This window comes from Aspergillus nomiae (genome assembly GCF_001204775.2).
Source record: "Aspergillus nomiae NRRL 13137 chromosome Unknown contig00189, whole genome shotgun sequence".
NCBI lineage: Eukaryota > Fungi > Ascomycota > Eurotiomycetes > Eurotiales > Aspergillaceae > Aspergillus > Aspergillus nomiae.
The window spans coordinates 35,604-57,448 of record NW_015378244.1 but is presented as its reverse complement, the minus strand read 5'-3'; the positions used below and the strand labels follow the sequence as shown (position 1 = coordinate 57,448).

The 21,845-nt window shown below is 49.5% G+C and overlaps 10 protein-coding genes across 10 annotated transcripts; 5 read left to right on the top strand and 5 right to left on the bottom strand.

Moving 5' to 3' along the window:
• Window positions 1-253: 253 nt before the first annotated feature.
• Window positions 254-574, bottom strand: ANOM_006840 (uncharacterized protein; the record flags this gene model as incomplete). The annotated part of the gene is made up of 1 exon (XM_015552096.1): window positions 254-574. One exon carries the CDS (start codon window positions 572-574, stop codon window positions 254-256), a length of 321 nt encoding a protein of 106 aa, XP_015405688.1.
• Window positions 575-1,414: 840 nt separating this feature from the next.
• ANOM_006839 (uncharacterized protein) lies at window positions 1,415-2,252 on the top strand (the record flags this gene model as incomplete). Its single annotated transcript, XM_015552095.1, has 3 exons — window positions 1,415-1,804; window positions 1,878-2,140; window positions 2,192-2,252. 3 exons carry the CDS (start codon window positions 1,415-1,417, stop codon window positions 2,250-2,252), a joined length of 714 nt encoding a protein of 237 aa, XP_015405700.1.
• Window positions 2,253-4,397: 2,145 nt separating this feature from the next.
• ANOM_006838 (putative efflux pump antibiotic resistance protein) lies at window positions 4,398-6,292 on the bottom strand (the record flags this gene model as incomplete). The annotated part of the gene is made up of 7 exons (XM_015552094.1): window positions 4,398-4,705; window positions 4,767-4,866; window positions 4,949-5,562; window positions 5,620-5,640; window positions 5,724-5,855; window positions 5,910-6,021; window positions 6,092-6,292. The coding sequence occupies 7 exons, from the start codon at window positions 6,290-6,292 to the stop codon at window positions 4,398-4,400; spliced, it is 1,488 nt and encodes a 495-aa protein (XP_015405699.1).
• Window positions 6,293-7,130: 838 nt separating this feature from the next.
• On the top strand, window positions 7,131-8,199 carry ANOM_006837 (mitochondrial carrier protein Leu5; the record flags this gene model as incomplete). Its single annotated transcript, XM_015552093.1, has 2 exons — window positions 7,131-7,289; window positions 7,345-8,199. 2 exons carry the CDS (start codon window positions 7,131-7,133, stop codon window positions 8,197-8,199), a joined length of 1,014 nt encoding a protein of 337 aa, XP_015405704.1.
• A 1,705-nt stretch (window positions 8,200-9,904) lies between these two features.
• On the top strand, window positions 9,905-11,131 carry ANOM_006836 (phosphoglycerate mutase family protein; the record flags this gene model as incomplete). Its single annotated transcript, XM_015552092.1, has 4 exons — window positions 9,905-9,940; window positions 10,008-10,321; window positions 10,381-10,953; window positions 11,023-11,131. 4 exons carry the CDS (start codon window positions 9,905-9,907, stop codon window positions 11,129-11,131), a joined length of 1,032 nt encoding a protein of 343 aa, XP_015405703.1.
• A 257-nt stretch (window positions 11,132-11,388) lies between these two features.
• On the bottom strand, window positions 11,389-13,738 carry ANOM_006835 (uncharacterized protein; the record flags this gene model as incomplete). The annotated part of the gene is made up of 2 exons (XM_015552091.1): window positions 13,066-13,738; window positions 11,389-12,993 (listed from the first exon to the last, which is right to left on the bottom strand). The coding sequence occupies exons 1-2, from the start codon at window positions 13,345-13,347 to the stop codon at window positions 11,389-11,391; spliced, it is 1,887 nt and encodes a 628-aa protein (XP_015405702.1). The 5' UTR covers window positions 13,348-13,738.
• Window positions 13,739-14,059: 321 nt separating this feature from the next.
• On the top strand, window positions 14,060-15,604 carry ANOM_006834 (phosphatidylserine decarboxylase 1; the record flags this gene model as incomplete). Its single annotated transcript, XM_015552090.1, has 1 exon — window positions 14,060-15,604. The coding sequence occupies one exon, from the start codon at window positions 14,060-14,062 to the stop codon at window positions 15,602-15,604; it is 1,545 nt and encodes a 514-aa protein (XP_015405701.1).
• A 419-nt stretch (window positions 15,605-16,023) lies between these two features.
• Window positions 16,024-17,439, top strand: ANOM_006833 (anaphase promoting complex subunit DOC1; the record flags this gene model as incomplete). Its single annotated transcript, XM_015552089.1, has 2 exons — window positions 16,024-16,480; window positions 16,601-17,439. The coding sequence occupies 2 exons, from the start codon at window positions 16,024-16,026 to the stop codon at window positions 17,437-17,439; spliced, it is 1,296 nt and encodes a 431-aa protein (XP_015405708.1).
• Window positions 17,440-17,811: 372 nt separating this feature from the next.
• leu2A (3-isopropylmalate dehydrogenase LEU2) lies at window positions 17,812-19,243 on the bottom strand (the record flags this gene model as incomplete). The annotated part of the gene is made up of 6 exons (XM_015552088.1): window positions 17,812-18,044; window positions 18,104-18,731; window positions 18,793-18,888; window positions 18,957-19,022; window positions 19,113-19,133; window positions 19,193-19,243. The coding sequence occupies 6 exons, from the start codon at window positions 19,241-19,243 to the stop codon at window positions 17,812-17,814; spliced, it is 1,095 nt and encodes a 364-aa protein (XP_015405707.1).
• A 759-nt stretch (window positions 19,244-20,002) lies between these two features.
• Window positions 20,003-21,028, bottom strand: ANOM_006831 (CDP-diacylglycerol--inositol 3-phosphatidyltransferase; the record flags this gene model as incomplete). The annotated part of the gene is made up of 3 exons (XM_015552087.1): window positions 20,003-20,359; window positions 20,413-20,683; window positions 20,841-21,028. 3 exons carry the CDS (start codon window positions 21,026-21,028, stop codon window positions 20,003-20,005), a joined length of 816 nt encoding a protein of 271 aa, XP_015405706.1.
• Window positions 21,029-21,845: the final 817 nt, after the last annotated feature.

Genomic DNA, 21,845 nt, shown 5'->3' with positions numbered 1-21,845 from the left:
GTGAGATGCGTAACAACAACGTCTGCAGGACACCCGTCATACTTGTAGCCCTGACGGCCACGGATACGGCCTATATGAGAAGAGACACCAACATATATTATCATGTTCTCCTCCGCCGAATAGCGATCGACAGGAATGCCCCTAATCAGGGAGAATCCAGTGCCTGTGTGGATATTATCCGATACACCGCGCAGGATAGAATGTAGCGATGGCAGGGGGAAGGTAGCAGGGTTAAGAACCTCCAGAGGCTTTCCTAGAGCTGTGTAGATGAAACTTCAGCCTCCTTTCCGATGCAACAAAAATATACTAGATTTGGGGCACAAGCCGCTTTACACTTGAAATTCTGCAGTGCATCGTCAATCTCCTTCAGCTGTGAATCGTCCAAGCTCAATATGTAGCCATCCTTGTAGGACTCAATACTGTCCCTGTCCCAAGCCATTTTCGAGGTTATGTTGACTGGGAATCCCTCTGGCAGAACAGCTTCTTCGATTTCATGCCGCGGAACCGATCGTGCTCGGGCTTCGTATTCCGCGCGGTTCGGAACATAGGGCATACTGTCAACATACTGATCCATTTTGTACGTTTGTGTCCAACAGAGGAGAAAAAATAGATGCTGCTTTTTATTTTTTTTTCCTTCAAACAGGAGGGCAAAAATAGACGGATACCCAGCTCACATGTGGGCTCCCTGGCGCAATATAAGCTGTGATGCTCTATGGTAGGCCCTAGGGTGCGAATAGATCGAGCTGAACCCTGTGGGTCTACTTGTCTATCATTTCCTTCTACAAAGTTTTGCCAGCCGTATAGAAAATATTATAGGGCCGTATAAATGTTTTCCGAACCGATCTAGCCGATAGTCCGATTATTGACCCCGTAGACTAGTAATAGACTTGGTAGAAAATATGGAGATTTACTAGTTCTTGACTCAAATATGTTGTGTTTGGTAAACTTGGTAATACGTTACACATTTAATACATACCACGTCACCTGACAACAAGCGTCTTTGTTCCCTGCAGTCGTGAACCTCACAAGTTGAAAAAGTACTAAATAGCAAGAGACCTTGCAACTTTATGTCTGGAGCAGCCCAGAATAATGAGTGCCAACACAGGGCTTGGCCTGACGCGCCGTGATAAACAATGTTCCTATTGCGCCCGTGCATTCGCCCGATCGGAGCACCTTTCGAGGCATGAGCGCTCACGTATGTAGACCCACCACGGCAGGAGCAACCATATTAACCAGATCTCTAGATCGTAATGAGCGCCCGTTTAGATGTACTCTTTGTCATGCAACATTTACTCGACAGGATGTTTTCAGAAGGCACCATGGAAGATATCACACGGGACCCTTCCCGCAACATCATAGCCAAGGAAACTACATTGAAAACCAGTCGATGTCTATGCATCCCAGGTCCACGCGAATGCCTAGCCCCTTAACCTCATCGGCCATGGCACCGAATGATACGGAGGGCTTGACCGCTATGACGCATCCTCCTGCCGTCGACCCCGTACCCTTGGTGTATACTTCCACCATGAACTCTTCGACCTCAGCGCTCAACTTTCCAAAGGATCCCGAATCTTCCATGCCGAGCAATTCGGAAGAGAGCTCACAGGAAGGTTCACCTGCCAGTCTGACATTGAGGTGCTTTACACCTCCATTAGATAACCCTACCAACACAGCATCCTCATCGCAGGCGGTGGAGTCCCCGGCGTGGAAAGGTTCGTTCGCCATATCAGAACAACAATGGCATCAGCTAGCTTCAGAGCAACAATGGCATCATCTTGCTTCCACACTCAATATTGTTAGACCGGTAAGCTTTGAGATGATGCCTGGGACAACGCCATGCCCCATCCTCACTCAGTACCTGACTATTCACGTACTAGGTCCAAAGTTTGAGTGATTTTAAACTTCCGAGTCGCTTGACATTGGAGAGATTACTCAGAGCATTCGCTGAGTGCTTTCTCATTTACATCCCATGTATTCATATGCCGACCTGGAAAGCAGAGCTGGCTCCTCCTTGCATGATCTTTGCGATGGCATCTATTGGTGCCAGTTACTATGACGACGATGCAACTGCGACTTCACTTCATTGCATGGCCCAGATGTGTATAAAAAATTATGTGAGCGAAGTACAACAACGCTTTCGGTATGTTCTCTAATTTGCAGAAGATTGAATTGAGCCCACTCACTATCGCAGACGAGCCGCTATGGGTACTGCAGTGCCTGCTATTGATCATGGCAAATGGTACCAAAAATAGCGATTTTCGTACTTTTCAAGAATCTGCATCGTTAGCATCTCTTTTGATCGAGGTATGTCTAAGCAATTCAGAGGATTCACCGTTTGGAGACAGCACATGTGCAGCCTTCTGGTCTACCCCACTCTGGAATCCTTACATTCTGGTATGTACTCAAAATGAGGCCACTGATATATGGTTTACTTCACAGGGCATTCAGTATAGAAAGATCTCTCCATACGTGCCAGAATCAGTCGGTGGAAATGATAATATTCTAGAGCAATGGCAGAAGTGGATTGACTCCGAGATGACTTTACGGTGCGTGGAGGTATCCTTTCTTAGAAATTTGAAGTACGTCTAACCCGACATGAAAGAACAATTTGCGCAGTATACGTCTATCTGTGTGCCCTGGGAGCCACGTTTCCCACTGCAAGCTATTCCTGGAGCCTGGATATTAGTGATTGTTTTCTGCCTTGCGATGAATCTGAATGGACAAGTATATCCCCACAAGCGTGGTTGGAAAAGCGAAAGTCCAACCCCAAACCCCCTATTCAATTCTCAACTGCTCTGGCCAATATCATGTCTGCCCAAAGTGCACCACCACTTCGACTGAGCCTTTTCGGGTCCTACCTGGCATTGCACGGTATTGTGAAACATCTGGCGAATCTCTACCAGGACAACTGGCTTATAGATTCATTACCAACGCACGTACAACGGATTGAAGAATCGTTGGCTAGGTGGCGGATGCTGTCCGAGCAGAACCCCGAGTTTCATTGTTCATCGAGGTACCCTAGCGGAGTGATTGCCGCAAATGCCCTTTCGTTGTATCGTCAGGCTCATGTTCGACTGTGTGGAAACTTTAGCCCTCTCCGAGCGGCCTTGACGACGAGAAATTTGCTGAATATCACTTCCAAGTTAAATGACATCAAAGTCAACATATCAAGCTCAAGGACATGCGTGAAAGCCGCTTGGTGTGCTATTGAAGCACTCCAGATTTCAGTAGTAATGGGAATGGCTCAAGCAGGATCCATTTCAGGATGGCACTCTAAATTATTATTCAACACCTATTCATTGGAATGCTGTGAGTAATTTCATTTCTTCCACCTCCCTTTTCCTTGCCACTCACTCCTGCCCTGCGCTGGTAATATCGAGAATTAACCGAAATTATTCCAAAGGTCTTTTTCTAAGCTTTTGGACGAGGGAGCAGTTGGGACGCAATAGACCAGATCGATCTCCAGAGGAAAATGACATTTTAAAAGCAACAAAAGAGACGCTAGCGGAAATAGACCTAGAGCCAGCTATTGCGTCAAAGCCCTATTCGGTACAATTGGTCTATGCCTGGTCCTCGATCTTCAAGAACAGCGCTACAATTGGATTGTATGGAATTATGGCGGAGGCATTGAAAGCTTACGCGGATAACCTAACACAATAACCTTAGAGGTCAATTTTCTTTTCAAGTTCTGGGTTTGTATAGACTTATAGACTGTGAACCTTCCTCATGTTTAAGATGTAACTTTGTTTTGTAACATACTAACAGTTTGTCCCATCTAGTACCTTAGTTCTGAACCCACTCTATTCCTATAACAGAGAAACTTATCACCCGAAGACTTTTCTACTTTTTCAAAACAGTATGCAACATGTTTCAATATTGCATAGATTCTCACGTCAGAGTTAAGCCTCTCTGCAACAATATTAGACACAAGCCTCCTTCCCACTTGTCGGACTTTATTTTACCTCCGCATTACCCCACCAGCAGATGCGAATCCAATACCTGACAGTTTAGCAATTAGGGCTCCAGCGGGTAAGTCGGGAACGGGACGGACCCCGCCCAGCAGCTTATTGCTCGGCTGTACGTACTACGGTAGCCGTATCAAAGGGCTTCTTGAGCCCTAAACCAAATCTCCCGAGATATTCTATCTTTGGGAAAGTAAATTATGTTGTCTTATTCGGTCGTGCAACGGGAATCGCATACCAATCTTCGGAAGTATTATGATATTATTGAGATTTCTTACAACATTCTATTCACGACAACATAAAACGTAGCTTGAATCGAAGTAGTCCACTATGTTACACAGATACATGACCATTTTTCAACCATACCCGAGGATGGTAAGAGTACTGTAGGCACCAAGGAACAAGATTTCGGATTGAAACACCAAACTTGTGGATCTAAGCAGCAGCCATGGCATTTTTCACGGCTTCCCCCCCAATCCGTGCTCGCCGAGCGAAAAAGGCCAAGAGGAAAGCCACACCCATCGAAGCACATGCCAATGCAAATGTGACTTTGATTCCGTCCATGTAAGCGAGGCGGATTCCATCTAGACTGGAACCGAATGATTTTAGCTCTGTGGCTCCCGCAGCAACTACAGCGGAAGGATCAACATCTGGTGCTGTTTGGGGGAGTTCAATGAGGAGGCGATTTGCGAATGCGGCTTGGGCACCGGATTGCATAAAGGCACCACCGACGGTTTGGAAGCCTGTACAGATGGCATAGTTAGATGTTGAGCACTACGCTGGAATGAAGGAGTATTGACTTACACATTAGAATAGCAGTTGTCGCTGCCATGTCTTGTGGCTCGGTATTTCCCTGTGCCATGATCATCGGAACCTGGACTCCAAATCCATTTGCCGACGCCGGCTAGGATTTGATAGCCAATCCATTTCCCTGTACTGGTACCGATATTGAATGTATATAAAAGGCCACATCCGATTGTGCCAACTGCGGCCCCAGATATAACAAACGGTGCGGGATAGCCAGTCATGGAAATCAAAATGCCACTGAGAACCGTGAAAATGGACACCGCGAGGAATAAAGGCAGGTTATGAACACCCGAGCCGATGGCGGAAGTGCCATCAATACTCTGGAAGTAGATGGGCAGATAATAAATCACCACGATGTATGAACCGAAGAAGAAGAAGAAGCCCACTGCCGAGGGAATCGCATGCTGTTTTACCAAGCGAGGGCAGGACATGGCCATCTCGCCCATGTATATTTCCCAGCCACAGAGAACGGCTAGGATCGCCACGAAGCAGACGATTAAGCCAATGACAACCGAACTGTTCCAGGGATGGGTCAATCCGCCATATTGCATTGCGAGGATATAGCAGGTCACGGAAGCCATCATCAATAAGGTCCCAATGGGGTCCATCTGCATCACTTTCGACCACACCGGTGAGGTATCCGTAGACTTCGAGGCTGGCGGGCTTTGGAAAAAGACGATAATGAAGATTGCTGAGACCGCACCTACTGGTAGATTGATATAGAAGCACCATCTCCAGGTGACTTTTTCTGTGAAAACCCCGCCAAGAAGTGGTCCCACGACCGATGCGATTCCTATAGACTAAATTAGCTAGGTCGGCAAGTCTGTGAGAGTAGTATTCCCGAGCTCACCATAGGAAAGACCGATCAATCCTGTAAATATAGGTCTTTTTTGGGGGGTGCGCAAAAGGCAGCCAGGGTAAAGGATCCTGTATTCACGCCTGCAGCACCCAAACCAGCGATCGCATGGCCGACAATCAGAGCTACCGAGGAAGGGGCGACTCCACAGATCAAACTCCCCACTTCGAAGATGAAAATGGCCAGCAGGAATGTGATCTTCAAGCTAAAAAAGAGATACGCCTTGCCCCCTTTTCGTTGTTGTTAGTAGGAACAAGACAGTGGAAGGGGGATATCAAGCTTACAAGCGGTTTGAAAGCCTGCAGTCACCAGGAAGAAGGCCGACCCGTACCAAGCCACGTCTCCGAGACTATGAAAGTCATCGGTAATACGTGGAATAGCCGTGGAAATAATGGTCTAAGGAAAAAGACCAATGTAAGCCTTTCTCAATCCTGTCATATTCCCCCAAAGAAAGCGTCGAACTCACAAAGTCCAAGGAAGTTAAGAAAATTGCCAAGACCAAGGCAACAACAATGAAAAGCAATCGTAAGCCGGTCGGATATTCACCCTCATCGCTAGGGGATGTCGAGGATTGCTGGTCGATGTTTGTATCCTGCAGTCCTGGGGATTTCTTTTCATGAAGCCAGTCCTGCTCTGGAGTATGATCAGCACTTTCATCGGCTAGCATCTTGAATCCTAAGTGTGGAGACAAATCCGACGCTGAGAGGGTTATATATCAAGGAGATTAGGGCTTAATGCACTATACGGAGTAGGTTGAAAGTCTTGAGATAGGAAAGAGTACTATATAAGCACCCCTGTGTAGCTATACATACAATAATATAACAGCCTCAGTTGAGATCCAATAAATGTCCAACAACTGGATAGATTCGGGAAAAGAAGGCACTGTAATATGACTCTAGATTTCTCCATGCAATTCATTTTGTCACTGATACCCTTGCTAGGTTGTCGGAGTTAGGGGATGGGGATAAGAGAGACAGAGAGACAGAGACAAAGAGCTTGCATGCTGAACCCTGAAGAGGATAAGCTTATCGCGGGTCCTTCCCTATGGATCGGATCACCCCGCCGACCCCACCGGTGGGGTAAGGAGGATCCGCTTAACGCCGTGCAATGTCCGGTCGATGTTGGCTATAAGGTTATTGTTTAGCGGCTACTCTTAATCTACTATACCAGGTATACCTGTCGTAGCGTAATCTTGAGTATCTCAAGTCTAGAATTTCTCCGTGTAAGCGAAGAGAGGGGTTTTAAGTTTTTACCACTGTACCAGGAAGATAGTATTTCTACTTAGCCCTCAGATTGTGGTTTTTTCCCTTTGTAGAAGAGCTGCTCGGAAAATACTCGCCATTAATATCGCTAGATCGGTTTGAACTTTCCTTTTCCCGACGGGAATCCTTGGCTCCTATTGGGTAAGAGCCACGTGATATACCCTAGTTGTTATTGGATCTCCCTATTTAGTCTCGACTTTCCAAACACAGTCCCTTCTATCATCAACTGCTTCTTCTCGCGGAATGGGTGACACTGGTGCCAGTAGTTTGCTCGTAAAAGATTCATCCAATGTGATGAAAAGCAGTCCCGGTGGTAATCGTGGGTTAGAATCGAGCAAATGCAGACGAAACCGGACTTTGGATTGGCGAAATGGAGTAGCGGGAGGTGTTGCAGGCTGCGCAGTGAGTCTTCTGTTCTCACTAGCCACAGTCTATTACTGAAGCAAGATATGTCTAGGCCAAGACCATTGTTGCTCCAATGGAGCGAATCAAGATTCTATTTCAAACGTCGAATCCGCATTTCCTGCGGTATTCAACCCGGTGGAATGGTTTAATCGAGGCTGTCAGTCACATTCGGACATCGCATGGGATATATGCGCTCTTTAAAGGTCACGCGGCCAGCCTGATCCGCGTTTTTCCGTACGCTGGTATCAACTTTCTCGCGTACGAACAACTCCAATGTGCAATCATCGTATCACCCCAGACCACCACCCCATATCATCGATTCTTTTGCGGGAGTACGGCGGGTGCTATTGCTACCGTCTTCACATATCCTCTTGAGTTGATCCGCATCCGTCTTGCTTTTGAAACAGAACAGAGCAAAAATTCCTCTTGGTTCAGGATCTGTCGAAAGATTTACTTTGAAAGCGGCGGTAAAGGTACCCTATTAAATCTTTATCAAGGAATTGGCCCGACTATGCTAGGCATACTTCCCTATGCGGGCACATCATTCGTAACCCATGATTTAATGAGAGAACAGCTGCGCTCACCTTTCTTTGCACCTTATACTCTTGAAAAGGGATCATCAACTCGACTGACCGCAGTTGCGCAGCTTTGTTGCGGAGCAATCGCTGGCATTGTTGCTCAAACGGTTGCATATCCAATTGATATCCTTCGGCGACGAATGCAAGTCGGAAGTGTGGTTGGTAGCAGATCAGGAGTTTTAGAGACAGCTCGTCGCGTAGTTCTAGAGAGAGGAGTCAGGGGTTTCTATGTTGGCCTGACAATTGGCTACGTGAAAATGGCTCCCATGGCGGCGACGAGTTTCTATGTCTATGATCGAATGAAGCGATTGTTGGGCATTATCGAATAAAGATACTATTGCTTTTGCTCGGCTATTTGTTCACAGCCTGAACCCAATATCTGGGCTTTCCTTGGGCTCATTAGCCCATTTCTCGTCCTCGAAGTCCATTGTACGGTATGTTTCTTGGTATATATGCGCACTCAGTAAGAACTGAATTGGCTGCAGTATCAAACTCTTCGCATACGTAGGCTTGGGGGCCATGGTTGAGCAATCAGTTAGGTCGAGTTTGAGCAAGAAGCTGTGGGTCTTTCCTCACTGCGTACCAATCTGTTTTGACCGACATGTCCCAAGTTTCTAGACCCATCAACTGCCCAATCTTGCACCGCTTATATCTAAATTCTCATATTTAGCGTTTACAGTGCATAGGCGTGCTGATGTGGCTCACCTCTATCTCTCCATAGTACGCAAAGCGAGTGGCACCGGTGATTTACCAGCGAGCTCCAACACGATTGCTATCATGGCAGTACCTTCAACAGATTGAGTTGCTCCCTGGGCAGATGTGGGGACATATGAATGCGCGGCAATTCCTATCAGAATTACACGGCCCTTGGAAGAGACCGAGGTTGGAAGACTTCCACAGCTGGCTTCGAGAAGGATTCAATGCGGAACGAAAGCTCACCTCAATTGGGACATGTTCTTCTGCTACCTATTGTGGTGATGATTGGCTGGATTGGGTATTGGCGTTTTGTTGAAGAAAAGAATCCAGGATGTGATGATCCACTCCAAGAGTTTATTTCTCATCTCCAAGTAAGCGAAATGTGTGATTCCGAGGTCATTGGCCTATGTGCAGGGCAGTTGACCGTATATGTGGTTGCCAGCAGTCGCACTTGCTCCGAGTTTGAACGTTATGGCTCCGTTTCAATCCGCTTAGCAACGATGATCGGGCCAGCTAAGGATGCGTTGGACGCATGCCACGGGAAGGCGAAATCTTATGTGGCAGCGTGGCGTATTCCCGAGCAATGTGAGCGGACGAAACGAGCCATCAGCCTAGTATACCCGCAAGCATACATTTATTTTTGGCTTGATGAAAGATGAGTGACCATCACCACAACTGCCCAATGGATTCAGTCCAGTCTTCTACGTCAATTTCAGGGAGCGAGCCTGACAGTCGCGGAGTTGAACATCCAATGGCCCATTCACTCTCCCGCAGTGAGAACAGAGACATCGTGTGAAATATCTGCTAATCGGTGGTGAAAACCGGTCAACTAGGTAAGGGTACAAGGGCAAAGGTAAACAGTAGATAATCATAAAATGGGAGACCGATTCTTGACTTCTTTTGCTAGCCATATCATACTATTTTATAACTTTGGGAAGCCCTTGGATACAGACTAAGTCAGTATATCTTAGGGGCTAGTATTCATCATTAGAAAGGTGACAGCTCCGGAGTCCATCAGTGGCATTCGGCTGCCGAGATGTCAATGCATAAGACGCAAGGTATACTGCACAGCCATCCTGCAGAGTCAACATCGGATCTGTGACAGTTCATGCTGAAGGCCTGGGTTGTTAGGGCTGGGTTGTTGATTCCATTCCCTATTCGTGCTAGCGTCATTTGCTAAATCTAAGCCGAGGTATTTTGCCTCCGCATTCTCTGCCTCTTATCTCTTCCCCGCAACCCTCATTTGCTTGTACATACATTTCTACCATATACTAGTTTCATTGAAGAAGTTTCTCCAAAGATATTATACCTGCAGCATTGATTGTAAACCATTTCACAATGCCCCTAGACACCATATATCTCACCCGACATGGCGTAGGTATACCTCCATCTCTACCCCTCCACCAAACAACACAAAGCACTAAGCAAGACCAAACAACAGCATCGTCTAAATTGGACAATCGACTATAAGACAGGCGAATACAAGTCTCAATTTCCAACACCTACCGGCAATCCCGCAGACCCAACCCTAACCTCACATGGTGTGCGCCAATCGCTCGAGCTGGCAGAGCACCTAGTCAGCCCCGAGTTCTCACCGAAACCCTTCCGGATATACTCGAGCCCATTCTACCGGTGTCTGCAGACGATTCAACCATCTGTCGAGGCCCTGAAAGAGAGACATAATTCCGCACCCTCTAGCGAAACAGGTATAGACCGGAATGCGGACCTGGATGTGAGGATCGAAAACGGAGTCGGGTAATTGATCTTTCTGCTGTTAGCCTCAACTGCTGGTCAAAACTAATGTATGTTGATAGAGAGTGGTTCGGTCCAACCTCTTTCTTTGATCACCCTTCCGCTCCATCTCCTGCTACTCTCAAGACCCATTTCCCAACACTCCTTGCCTCGGACCCGGAAGCCAACTACAACCCGCATCTCGTGCCCTCTACCCGCGGTGAAACGATCGCCCAGCTTCACGACAGGGTAGCTACGGCATTAGCGGGGATCATTGCGGATGTTGATGCTGAAATCAATGCCTTGGAAGCATCCCAGCCGCCGTCCGAACGCACCAGTAAGGCGATTCTGATTTGTGCGCATGCGGCTCCGTTGATTGCTATGGGACGGGTTTTGACAGGAAACATGCCGGATGACGCTGATGAAGAGGACTTTAATGTGTTTACAGCGGGTCTAAGTACGTTTGTTCGGAGGGGGGTGACGCCCAGCGCTGGCGATAGCAGCGCAGAACAGCGGGAGCTGGCGTTAGGAACGAGAGTTATTCGACCTGGGACGGTTGTGCCCGTTTGGCGAGGGGGGAAGGGAGTCAGTGGGGGATGGGACTGTGTTCTAAATGGGGACTGTAGCTTTTTGAGCGCAGGCGCTGAGAGGGGGTGGTAAGTTGATCCACTATCTTGTTTCCTCAGGGGTTCGATTGGTCATACTAACACTATTTCCCATTCCAGGCACTTCAACGGGGAAGAGTCATTTGATACCGGTCCCATGGCTCCTTCTTCAGCTTTGCCTACGTCGAGTCAAGATACGTCCGCAGAGAGGACAGGCACGAAACTGTGATCCCGACCTTAATCGATGATTAGTGGCCTTTCTGTGCATGTTGTAGGCCCAGTTAAAGGGGACTAATGAATACACATAATAGACTATATACCAGAACATAGATTCTCGAGCGTGTCTAATTGCAAGAAGGTTCATATCACCATGTTTTAAATCCGTCCGTAAGGATCTACGCTAATTCCAACGCTACTTTGACGCCAGCTATGTACAACACTAACGCAACAGATAATGGGAATAGATAGATGAAGCGATGGGAGTGATCACCTTGCATCTTGCTCATCTCCATGGGGTATTGAGGTGTGAAGTCCGTCTTCAGTGGCGGGGTTGGTTACAGACGACTCTGGGCGGGAAGTTGGGTTTTCTTCATGATCCTGCTGCTCCTGTTCAGTCACTCCTTCGCCGTTGCTAGCCTCCTCCTGTCTACGGCGTTCCTCTTCTTCTTCTCGTGCGCGCTCCGCAGTTCGAGCGGCCTCGGCTGCATTGCGCACCTCGACATGCCTCTCCCCAACTCCCGGGACCAGACTAGCGATAAATAGTGCCAAAGATCGCTCTACTCTTCGAAGGCTATGGCGCGTTCCCGCTGGGGTGGCAGCTCGGTTATCTCCGGGCTGATGTGCATTTCCTGAGCTACCCGTGGTATCTGTGCCCCGAGGACGCGGCGGTACGTGTTCGTCGGTGGTAAAGTGTATCAGTCCTTCAAGGTGTCGTTGAATTGGAGACACAATCATCCCGTATAATTGGCGCGGGACACTGGTTTCCGACAGGAGAGATACAATGACAGCCAAGGTCACCAACAGGACCCGCGACCAAGTGCCGGGTTCGCTGAACATATAGCAAAAGAAGTACAGCCGAACAAACAACCAAATGCGTCGTATGCTCCGAGCGAACCCTCCTGCCTCGTTATTGCCCAGTCTTTGATTAAGGACTGCTTGACGGACGGCATTCTCCATGATGGCAGCGTTCGGATTGGGATGCGCCTGAGGTGGATGGCCTGTGGCGTGGGTAGATATTGCCTGCGACGCATGCGTCGAGCGAAATGCGCTTAGCGACGATTCGATTGACCTCACTGCACCAGGAGAGGTAACCAGAGCCTGGTATCCACTTGGTGATGAAAGAAGATATAGGGAGGCCTGTTCATGGCCATTACTCCCAGGACTATCGGATGTATTGTGCTGCATGGATGCAGTAGCCCTAGACTGGCTTACGCGGAGCTGATCTGCGCGGGTGTAGATGTTGAAGACCCGAGTGAGCAAGGCTTCTATAGAGCCGTCACGTTCAGACAAAGGGTTTCTATACTGATCGTCAAGAATATCGAACAATTGTGACCGAATGCGAATCACTTGGTCCATAGGGGGCGCGATGCCTCGATTGAGTTGGTCTTCGCATAACGCAATTTGCGGCCGTAGTATGTGCAGACGGAGTCTAGTATCCTGAGATAAACTAGCATTGAGGTCTGACGGATGCGACGACATTGTTGATGTTGACGTTGACGTAGTCGTTGAAGATTGTAATGGCGTCATACGCTGCCAGGGAAATTGTTGGGTATGTTCGGTTCCTTGCTGATCTGATAAGGGCGAGCCCCCTCGCTCCCGCAGTTCGATTTGGCGGCGGATGGTTTCAATATTACGTCGCAGAGCTAGCCCAATATCTGCTTCACTAGGACCCATTGATCCTCGGTACCTCACCTCTTGCCCATGTTGCATTGGGTATGGCGGAGCAGATCGGCTGGGTGCAAACAGATGATCTGGTGAAGGCATGCCGGGGGGTGCTTGGTACTGTGGTGATGGCGAAGGTCTGGGGGAAGTCGCCACATAAGGTGGTAGAGGAGCTGGTGGAAGAACAAGATGCATGGAATATTCAGCGCCCTAATAGACATATCTAGTTAAACAACTACCCGCGGACACGTTAACCAAAACAAAGGTCATCGCGATACTCACATCTGCAGGCTCTAACACCTTTTGCAAAGTCCAATCATCATTTGAGATGGGTTTCCCACGATATATTAATCTTTGAGTCTCTGGAGATGGCCTACTGGGGATCGATTGGGATATTCGCGCCTTGAGACCAGCGATAGTGATGGAAGGTACCAGATCATTGAATGTAAAGCGATTAGGAGGCGGAAGCGACGGGCACAGCACGTGCAAAGTAAACCCTTGTGTTCCACTGGTCGCGTTTGAATTCGACATTGAATTGTCTGATGGGGCAGAACTGGACGTCATCTTCGTATAGTCTTGGCCACAAGGTAGATGAAATCAGAACATGAAGTAATTGCTCACGCGCTTACAAGCGCAAGGTTGGGCTCGAGAATCCCCGAAGATTTAAATTGGTATTAGACAAATCTAGAAGATGGAAATTATTCAAGAGGAAGTTATGCGGAAGAGGTGAAATTGACAACGGAGCTAGTTGACTGTCGACTTGGTATAGTCCCCTGATACGGTGCATATAAAGGTGGCCCGAGTCACAATGGTGGCCTTTTCCGCGGACGGGCAGGGGTCAGCACGTACTTATAGGGCCTCCACCATGGATGACTGGCACATATAGGTTATCCTGGGAATAGCAATCACGCCGAAGAAAAACAAATATAAGAGAACAGGTTCAGAGCATGTTTCTGCGCTGCAGAAGTGAAGGAGAAAGCGCCGAAGCGCGATGCCGCTGCAACGGTTTCTGTGACGGCCCATTCTGCCGGGCGGTGAAAATGATCTGCAGCATGATGCAAAAGCACGAGATTTGAGGGGGGAAAGACCTCGGCCTCCTTCTGTTGCTCACTGACGTCTAAGAACTTCAGTGTTTTCGTGCTAGCGGCTACTACTCCCCACCAGGGGCGTTAATTATGGAGTAATCAGCATTATGACATTGTATCTTACCAGCCGTTCTGTGCTTCGCCGGAACTTTGGAGACTCCCGTCTCGGGGAGAATGCTGGATTGGTGAAGATGGTGGCCCTGAGGACGTCTGCTGGACGTAAAGCCGGTGCTAGACAATTTTCGAAATCATGGAAACAATATCAAAACCAAAACAACCAAGAGAGCCCAGCGCCGAAGGGCTTCGGATCCCGACTACGATTTGCGCTCCGAAACACTAAGGTGGAATGGTATCCGATCCCAGTAGGACTCGGCATTGGTCTCCTGGGTATCCTCCATTTTTACAAGTCGCAAAGAGCCGAGCAGGAACGCCGAGAAAGAGAAGCGGAAGATGAGATTATAAACCCCCCTCCACGGCATAGGATCAAGCCAAGCGGGCCATGGCAGGTTCAGATCATGTCGACCCTGCCACTAAAAGCAATCTCCCGACTATGGGGCCGCTTTAATGAGCTTGAGCTTCCAGTTTTCCTTCGCGCGCCTGGATTTAAACTCTATTCATGGGTTTTTGGTGTCAACTTGGATGAAGTAGAACAGCAGGATCTCCGCACCTACCCGAACCTGGCAGCCTTCTTCTATCGCAGACTGAAGCCTGGTGCCCGGCCCTTAGATCCCGACACCCATGCGGTTATCTCGCCTTCGGATGGCCGTATCCTTCAATTCGGTCTGATCGAACGTGGCGAGGTAGAACAGGTCAAGGGGGTTACATACAGCTTGGATGCACTCTTGGGGGCAGCTACACCTTCACATGCTGATCACTCCAAGAAGTTCACGGATCACTCGACAGAACCTTCGCAGAAAGATGCAGCTGACATGGCAGCCGATGAGGAATTTGCCAGAATGAATGGCATTCCCTACACGCTACCAACTCTCTTCGCCGGTGACCAGGGTGGTGCAAGGCACCGCTCAGCGTCATTGGACGCTTCAACAGGATCAAAGGCTGCTGCAGAAGCAGAAGTCAAGGCTGATCTGGCTCGCGGTGACGGTGCTCCATGGTATGCGCCGAAACCCAAGTCGAATAACGCACTTTACTACGTCGTGATCTACCTCGCACCTGGCGATTACCACCGTTTCCATTCCCCCGTGCCCTGGGTGGTCGAGAGCCGCCGACACTTCGCGGGTGAACTGTATTCTGTCTCGCCATACCTGCAGCGTCACCTTCCCGGACTCTTCACTCTCAACGAGCGGGTTGTCCTTCTGGGACGTTGGCGCTGGGGTTTCTTCAGTTATACCCCCGTTGGTGCTACCAATGTGGGCTCTATCAAGGTGAACTTCGACTCCGAGCTGCGCACAAACAGCCTCACCACAGACACCGCCGCAGATATGGCGGCAGCTCTTGCTGCCAAGCGAGGCGAGCAGTATCCCGGTTTCGTTGAGGCAACCTACCTTCACGCCAGCAGGACTCTCAAAGGCCATCCGCTCCAGAGGGGAGAGGAGATGGGAGGATTTCAGCTAGGCAGTACGATTGTCCTGGTCTTTGAGGCACCAATGGGCACCCGTAAGTCGTTCGACGCGGGATATCAAGAAGGAAAACGCGAGGGCGGGTGGAACTGGACCATCGAGATGGGCCAACGCATCAAGGTCGGTGAGAAGCTAGGGTATGTGGACACCGAAAAGTGAAATACTGGGCTATACACCACTTGAGGTATCATTGCCCGGTCTGACCAGGAGTTATACATCTTATTAATGGGGCGACTTTCTTTCTGTATTTTTTGGTTGTTTCTGTATCATACCACTCTTCAAACATTTAGCTATATAGCATAGACAGCGCGATTTCAACAGGAAGCGCACCTTACGAAAAAAGCATTGAGATTAGAGACCATGCATGGGCCATGTACTTCTTTTTTTTAACTTGCGTCCTTTATACTATGAACAGAAGATGGCACGTGATAGCGCGGAGCAGCGACGCGAAAGATGAAGCTTATCAAAGATTCCATTACACGAAATGCAGCTACATTCCTCGATTAAACAAAGCAATGAGTCCCCGAACATAAATTTCACCAACTACCTCCATACAACCCAAAGTATCCCACCGCACAATGCCTCGCCATCACCATCTCCTCCGCCGGCACCCCACAGCTCCAGAAGAATCCCCCTCCGAGTCCACTCAACCACGCCCAAGTAGATCACGACTGGGCCAACATGCAGCGGCACAATCTCAATTCCAGACACCACCGTCGCAAGGCATTCCCCAGCTCCATCCTTCATCAGGACCCATCCAGCCGGTCGAACCAGCCCATCCAGCCGCCGCCGCGCAGGCGGCTCTCTTCTCCCTATTTGGCCGAGGAGTCGCAGGACGTCCACGCCCGCAGATGATGGAAGACGACGGGGAAGAAGACGACAGTCAATTCGAAGACGAAGATGAGCACGACGACTTCAACTCGCAAGAGAACGCAGACCACGAAGCCCAGCTCTCCGAAGAAGACATGGACGGGATGGTCGAGGATGACCTCGAGGTAATAGACGAGGACGACGACGAGGTCATGCACGATCGAGGTAAAGCCCATACGACTCAAACCCCCCACTACCGGAATCCCCATCCCAAATCTACAGCAGAGCAACGCACTACAGCCATACACAATAAAAAATAACGAATAGCTAACACCTCCCACACAGCAAGATCACCATCCCCGCTCCCGAGCAACCTCCGCGAAATCTCCTCTCTCGCCTCATGGACTGTCTCGACCCACAAACCCGGCTGCGGCGTTTCAGCCCTGCGACACCCATCGCCGACACAGTACTGGCAATCCGACGGCCCCCAGCCACACACCCTCACCCTGCACTTCTTCAAGCTCGTCGCCGTGGTTAAAATCCGCGTGTACCTCGACTTTGACCTGGATGAGAGTTACACACCCACGAAGATGACGTTTCTAGCCGGTATGGGCGGGAACGATCTCGTCGAGTTTGCGACATGGGAAGACGAGACGCCGTGCGGGTGGGTTGACGTACCGTTAGAAGGCGTGGGCGGACGGGACGGCGGCTGGGTGCGGAAGAAGCGGCGGAATCGGGCGCGGAAAGGCGGGACGGGGAAGTCCTCTGCGTGGCCGGACTACATGTTTTCGGATACGGAGAACCCGGCGGAGTTCAACCTGGCTGCGTATGAAGACGACGATGAGGAGACGGCCGTCGAAGACGACGAGGATGATCCGTACGCGGGAAGTGTGCTGAAGGCGATGGTGATCCAGATGCGCGTGATGGAGAATCATCAGAATGGGAAAGATACCCATGTGCGCGGGTTCCAGGTCTTCGCGCGGGATGACGAGCGTCGGCGGATTGGCAATGCGCCGTCTGCTTCTGCTGATGGACGGATTCGGCGGCATAGTATGCGGAAGTCGCTTCGTGGCGCGGCGGACGATGGGATGGATGGGCGTGGTAGTATTCATGGGGATGCGGACCCGGACAAGGTTGCTGCTTTAGAAGAGCCAGACTGGATGGGGGAGCCTGTCATTCGGTAGAGGATGAGAAGCGCATTGCTGCGGTGGACTTTTGCAGGCCCTGGTGTTTTGTGGGTGGTGGCCTCATATATAGGTATGAATCATGGGCATGAGGAGCATCAAGGCTAGATTAGGATTCGGAGTTCCGGTTGTTTAGATACCCATCTATCGTTGTATCGGTTCCATGGTGCATTGGAGGACATTAATAAACTCAGCATTATACGTTATACGAATCATTTTTATGGAGCATCGAGGGTCTGGGAATCAAAAGCGAATTAATTCAAATATTTGTCATCTATATAACTTATCCAGAAGGTCATATCTCATTGGGCATGTAGCCTAAAGTTGTACTTTTCCCCATTCATTCCTCCATCTCCTATTACTTGGCCTCGTTTACTTCAAAAGCTTCTCCAATTCGGCAGCAACAGCATCACCAACCTCGGCGGTGGTGGCCTTACCGCCGATGTCGCCAGTGCGGACACCGGACTCGATAACGTTGCTGACAGCCTGCTCAATGGCGCGGGCTTCGGCAAACAGACCGAAAGAGTACTGCATCATCATAGCGACGGAGAGAATAGCGGCGACAGGGTTGACAATGCCCTTTCCAGCAATGTCAGGGGCAGAACCTTTCTCCACGTCAGTATACCCCCAAGGTATGAAAGCAATGCGGGGGCCTAAGACATACCGTGAATAGGCTCATAGATACCGTTAACCTTGCTCTTTCCATCAGGGATGCCGCTCAAGCTAGCACTGGGAAGCAAACCCAGAGATCCAGGAATAACGCTAGCCTCATCACTGATGATGTCACCGAACAGGTTGCTGGTAACAACGATACCGTTCAGCTGGCGGGGGTTCTTGACCATGATCATAGCGGCGGAGTCGATCAGTTGGTGCTCGATCTTCAACTGGGGGAACTCCTTGGCCATAACCTCAGTGACAACCTTACGCCACAAACGGCTAGTAGCCAGGACGTTGGCCTTGTCCAAACTCCACACAGGAAGAGGGGGGTCGTGCTGCAGGGCAAGGTGAGCGGCCAGGCGGATGATGCGCTCGATCTCAGCGCGCGAGTACGGCTCCGTGTCCATTGCGTATCCGCTGCCGTCGTCTTCCTTGCGCTCACCGAAGTAGATACCGCCAGTCAGTTCACGGATGATGTTGAAGTTAACGCCACGGCAGACGTCGGCGCGGAGGGGAGAACTCTCGACGAGGGAGGGTGCGGCGAAGTTGCAGGGGCGCAGGTTGCCGAAGGTGCCCATTTCTTTACGGAGCTTCAGGATACCCTGTTCGGGGCGGACGGCGCCAGTACCCCATTTCTAATCTCACATTAGGTTATCTTGTTTGGGCCGTATATGTATTGTTTGAAGTGTGCCATACCGGTCCACCGATGGCACCCAAGAGAACGGCATCAGCGTTCTTAGCTGCGTTCAAGGCTTCGTCGGTCAAGGGAGATCCTGTGGCATCAATTGATGCCTATGATATTCAGTAAGCCATATGCTAATACCAGAGGGTATCCTAGAGGACCAAAAGTGCGAACATACTCCACCCAGCAAGTGGTCCTGAAGGTTGAAAGTGACATCACGGTTCTTCTCAACAGTACGGAGGACCTAAACATTGACAAATTCCAGTGTTAGTATATGCTGGGCCATTTTTGTTCAAGTCCCCGAGAGGTCTAATTGTATAGTCGAAATGCTTACCTTAATGGCCTCTGCAGTGACCTATAAATGATGGTAAGTAAACGGACACTGAGAAGTGTACATGATATTCAGTGGCTCACCTCTGGACCGCAGTGGTCTCCGCCAAAGACAACGATATTGAAAGAAGACATGATGAAGCAGCTGCCTGAGTACAATGAACTATAACACTGACGGGGAACCAAGCTCAACGATAGAAAGCACCGAGAGTTATATGGCCATGAGGGGTGGATCTCGAGTCACCCCGCGCGCCGACACCGGAGCCGCAGTCGGACGTCCCCGTGATTAACCGCCGTCTCATGCAACTGCAACACTAGTAGGAACAAGCTAATTACTAAGGGCTGTGTCTTTGTTTTTAATTATTATTATTTCCTGATCACTGTTACCATTTATAGAAAGCAATTGTATGTCCACTAATACACAGTACCAGATTAAAATCTTTAAAACATGTCAGAGACAATCTGAGAGAAATGAAAACAGAGACAATGAAGTTTATAAAGAGGCAGAAAGAAATGAAAGATGAAAAGCGAAAGAAAAAATGGGGGTGCAAATAGCTATTCCGTAATAAAGACAACAGTCGAAGCAATTATAAGTCATTCGAAAAGGGTCGGGCCCGCAATGGTCTGCACAGACCTATAAATCCATAAATTCCTCCCAACTGAAACATATCTTCCGCAAAAGGCATCATAGAAAGGGAATCAGGTGATAAAGGAGAAGAAGAGACAGAGAACCGGGGCAGCTTTCCTTAGCCCCAAAAAATAACCAGGCACCAAAGCCATGCAAGAAGTGTAGTGATGTGAATCAGGCCCTGGCGGTAGCAACATCTCCAAGATTATGTGAGAAAGAGCCGTGATTTCACTGGCTGCCAGGCACCCGACAACTGCGCTGGAGGCCTAGTTTTTCTTAGCTCGCTGTGCCTTGCGGTTGGCAATGTCACCTTCAACCAGCCAGTTGCTAGCCTTGACAAGCTGTACCACGTTGATGATCTGCTTTAGAGCCATCACGGGTGCCGAGATTCCGGTGATAATCCAAGGCCAGGTGCTGTCAATCTTGTTGGCCCTGGCCATCTCGAGTGCGCCAGCGCTCCATGGGCTGGCGAACGAGTGAGTCGAGACCGGATGTGCAGCGTCGGAACCAGAGCCTGAAACGGGTTGGAGAAGGGATGGAGACAAAATAGGAGACGAGAACGAAAGAAGGTATAGGCCAATGAAGAAAAGCTCGTTCAGAGCACAGCAGATGAAGAGAACAGTCTGTAGACATGATCAGTTTTATGTGACTACCCATATGGCTCGGTATAGCTCACTCTGCTGTTGTAGTATTGATACAAGATCCAGCTCCTGCTAGAATCGATCTTCTTGTGACTTTGGCCAGACCCGCCCATGCTGAGGGTAGCATACATGTGCATGTAATGGCTGGCCATATCCAAGGCAATCAGACTCTGAAAGACAATAGACCAGCGAGGCCACGCCGACTCAGAAACACCAGTAAACACGCAGTTGTGCAGCGGTCCGTCACCATATCCAGAACCGCGCCGAAGGTGGTGGACTGGTTGAAGTAGCGGGCTGCATATCCGTCTAAAGCATCCAGCAAGCAAGACACGCTATAAAGAAGGGAGCACGTTCGCGGATGCAGCGGCATGTAGTACAACGAAGCCATTGTCAAAACCACCCGTAGATATCCTAATCCCACGCCACCGGTAAGCGTCCGTTCGGAACATCGTGGAAGATTGACGAGACGGGAAGAAGCTCCTTACCAATAAGGTTAGGGGCAAACAAATATACATTCTCCTTCACTTCCTTCTTGCCCGAAGTTCTGGTCTTCTTTGGTGATTTTTCCACTGTGCCATTGCCAGCCGGCGACTCATTGCTATCCGACTGAGCGGCCAAAGCCGCCTGTTGTCTTCTTGTGCGGGCAGCCATTGTTGATTCGCTGTACACTGTGACGAATTTGCCAACGGGGCGATCCCCAGCGATAAGTAGTCTTACACGGGTTTCGGAAGCACTGAAGCTAGAAAACCACGGTGGCGCGAAGGTTGAACGGGAGTGACAACCGGTGTCTATTAAGGAGGAAGCCGACGATACGCGGTGTTCGTGGGTTGAAAGTATACAAAAATCTGTAAACGATATAGAGGCGCCATGCGTTAGTCAAAGCCATGCATGTTGTAAGCACCCCTGTAGGAAGAGAGGTACAATGGCGGCATGGTGATGGAGAGGAGAACTCTGCAACACGTACCTAATCAACGCAAGTTTGACAACGCGTCTCGACGCCGAGCGGGGAACGGTATAGAGCCAGAAGATTTAGCGGTTGAGGCGAATGCGGCAATGCGGAGGAAAGCTCGTGGGAGATATTGGCAGTCTATCAGATCGAGGTCGAAGTGTTAGTTGATCAGGAGATTTCCGGGGAAAGATTTCCAAATTGGCCATGTGTGTCGTTTTTGGCGCGATAAGGTTGATAAGCCACCGACGATGGACGTAGTTCACTTGTGCGGTACTTACGCTCTGCAATGATGGATGGATAGACTATCTTAAAGATGGATTGCGACCGGGTCTATGAACGGAGGATAGTCACCCTTCAATACTAAAAAGGTAAAAAAAAAAAAAAAGTTTGCTTGTCCACAGTTTTGCTCAGCGCTGGTATTAAGTACGTTGGCAGTCGTAGTTAGTTAACCAGTAGTTAGTTAAGGGAGGGCTTTGCGAACGGGAGTCTCGGAATTGGTTCGTGGGTCAAAGCTTTCGG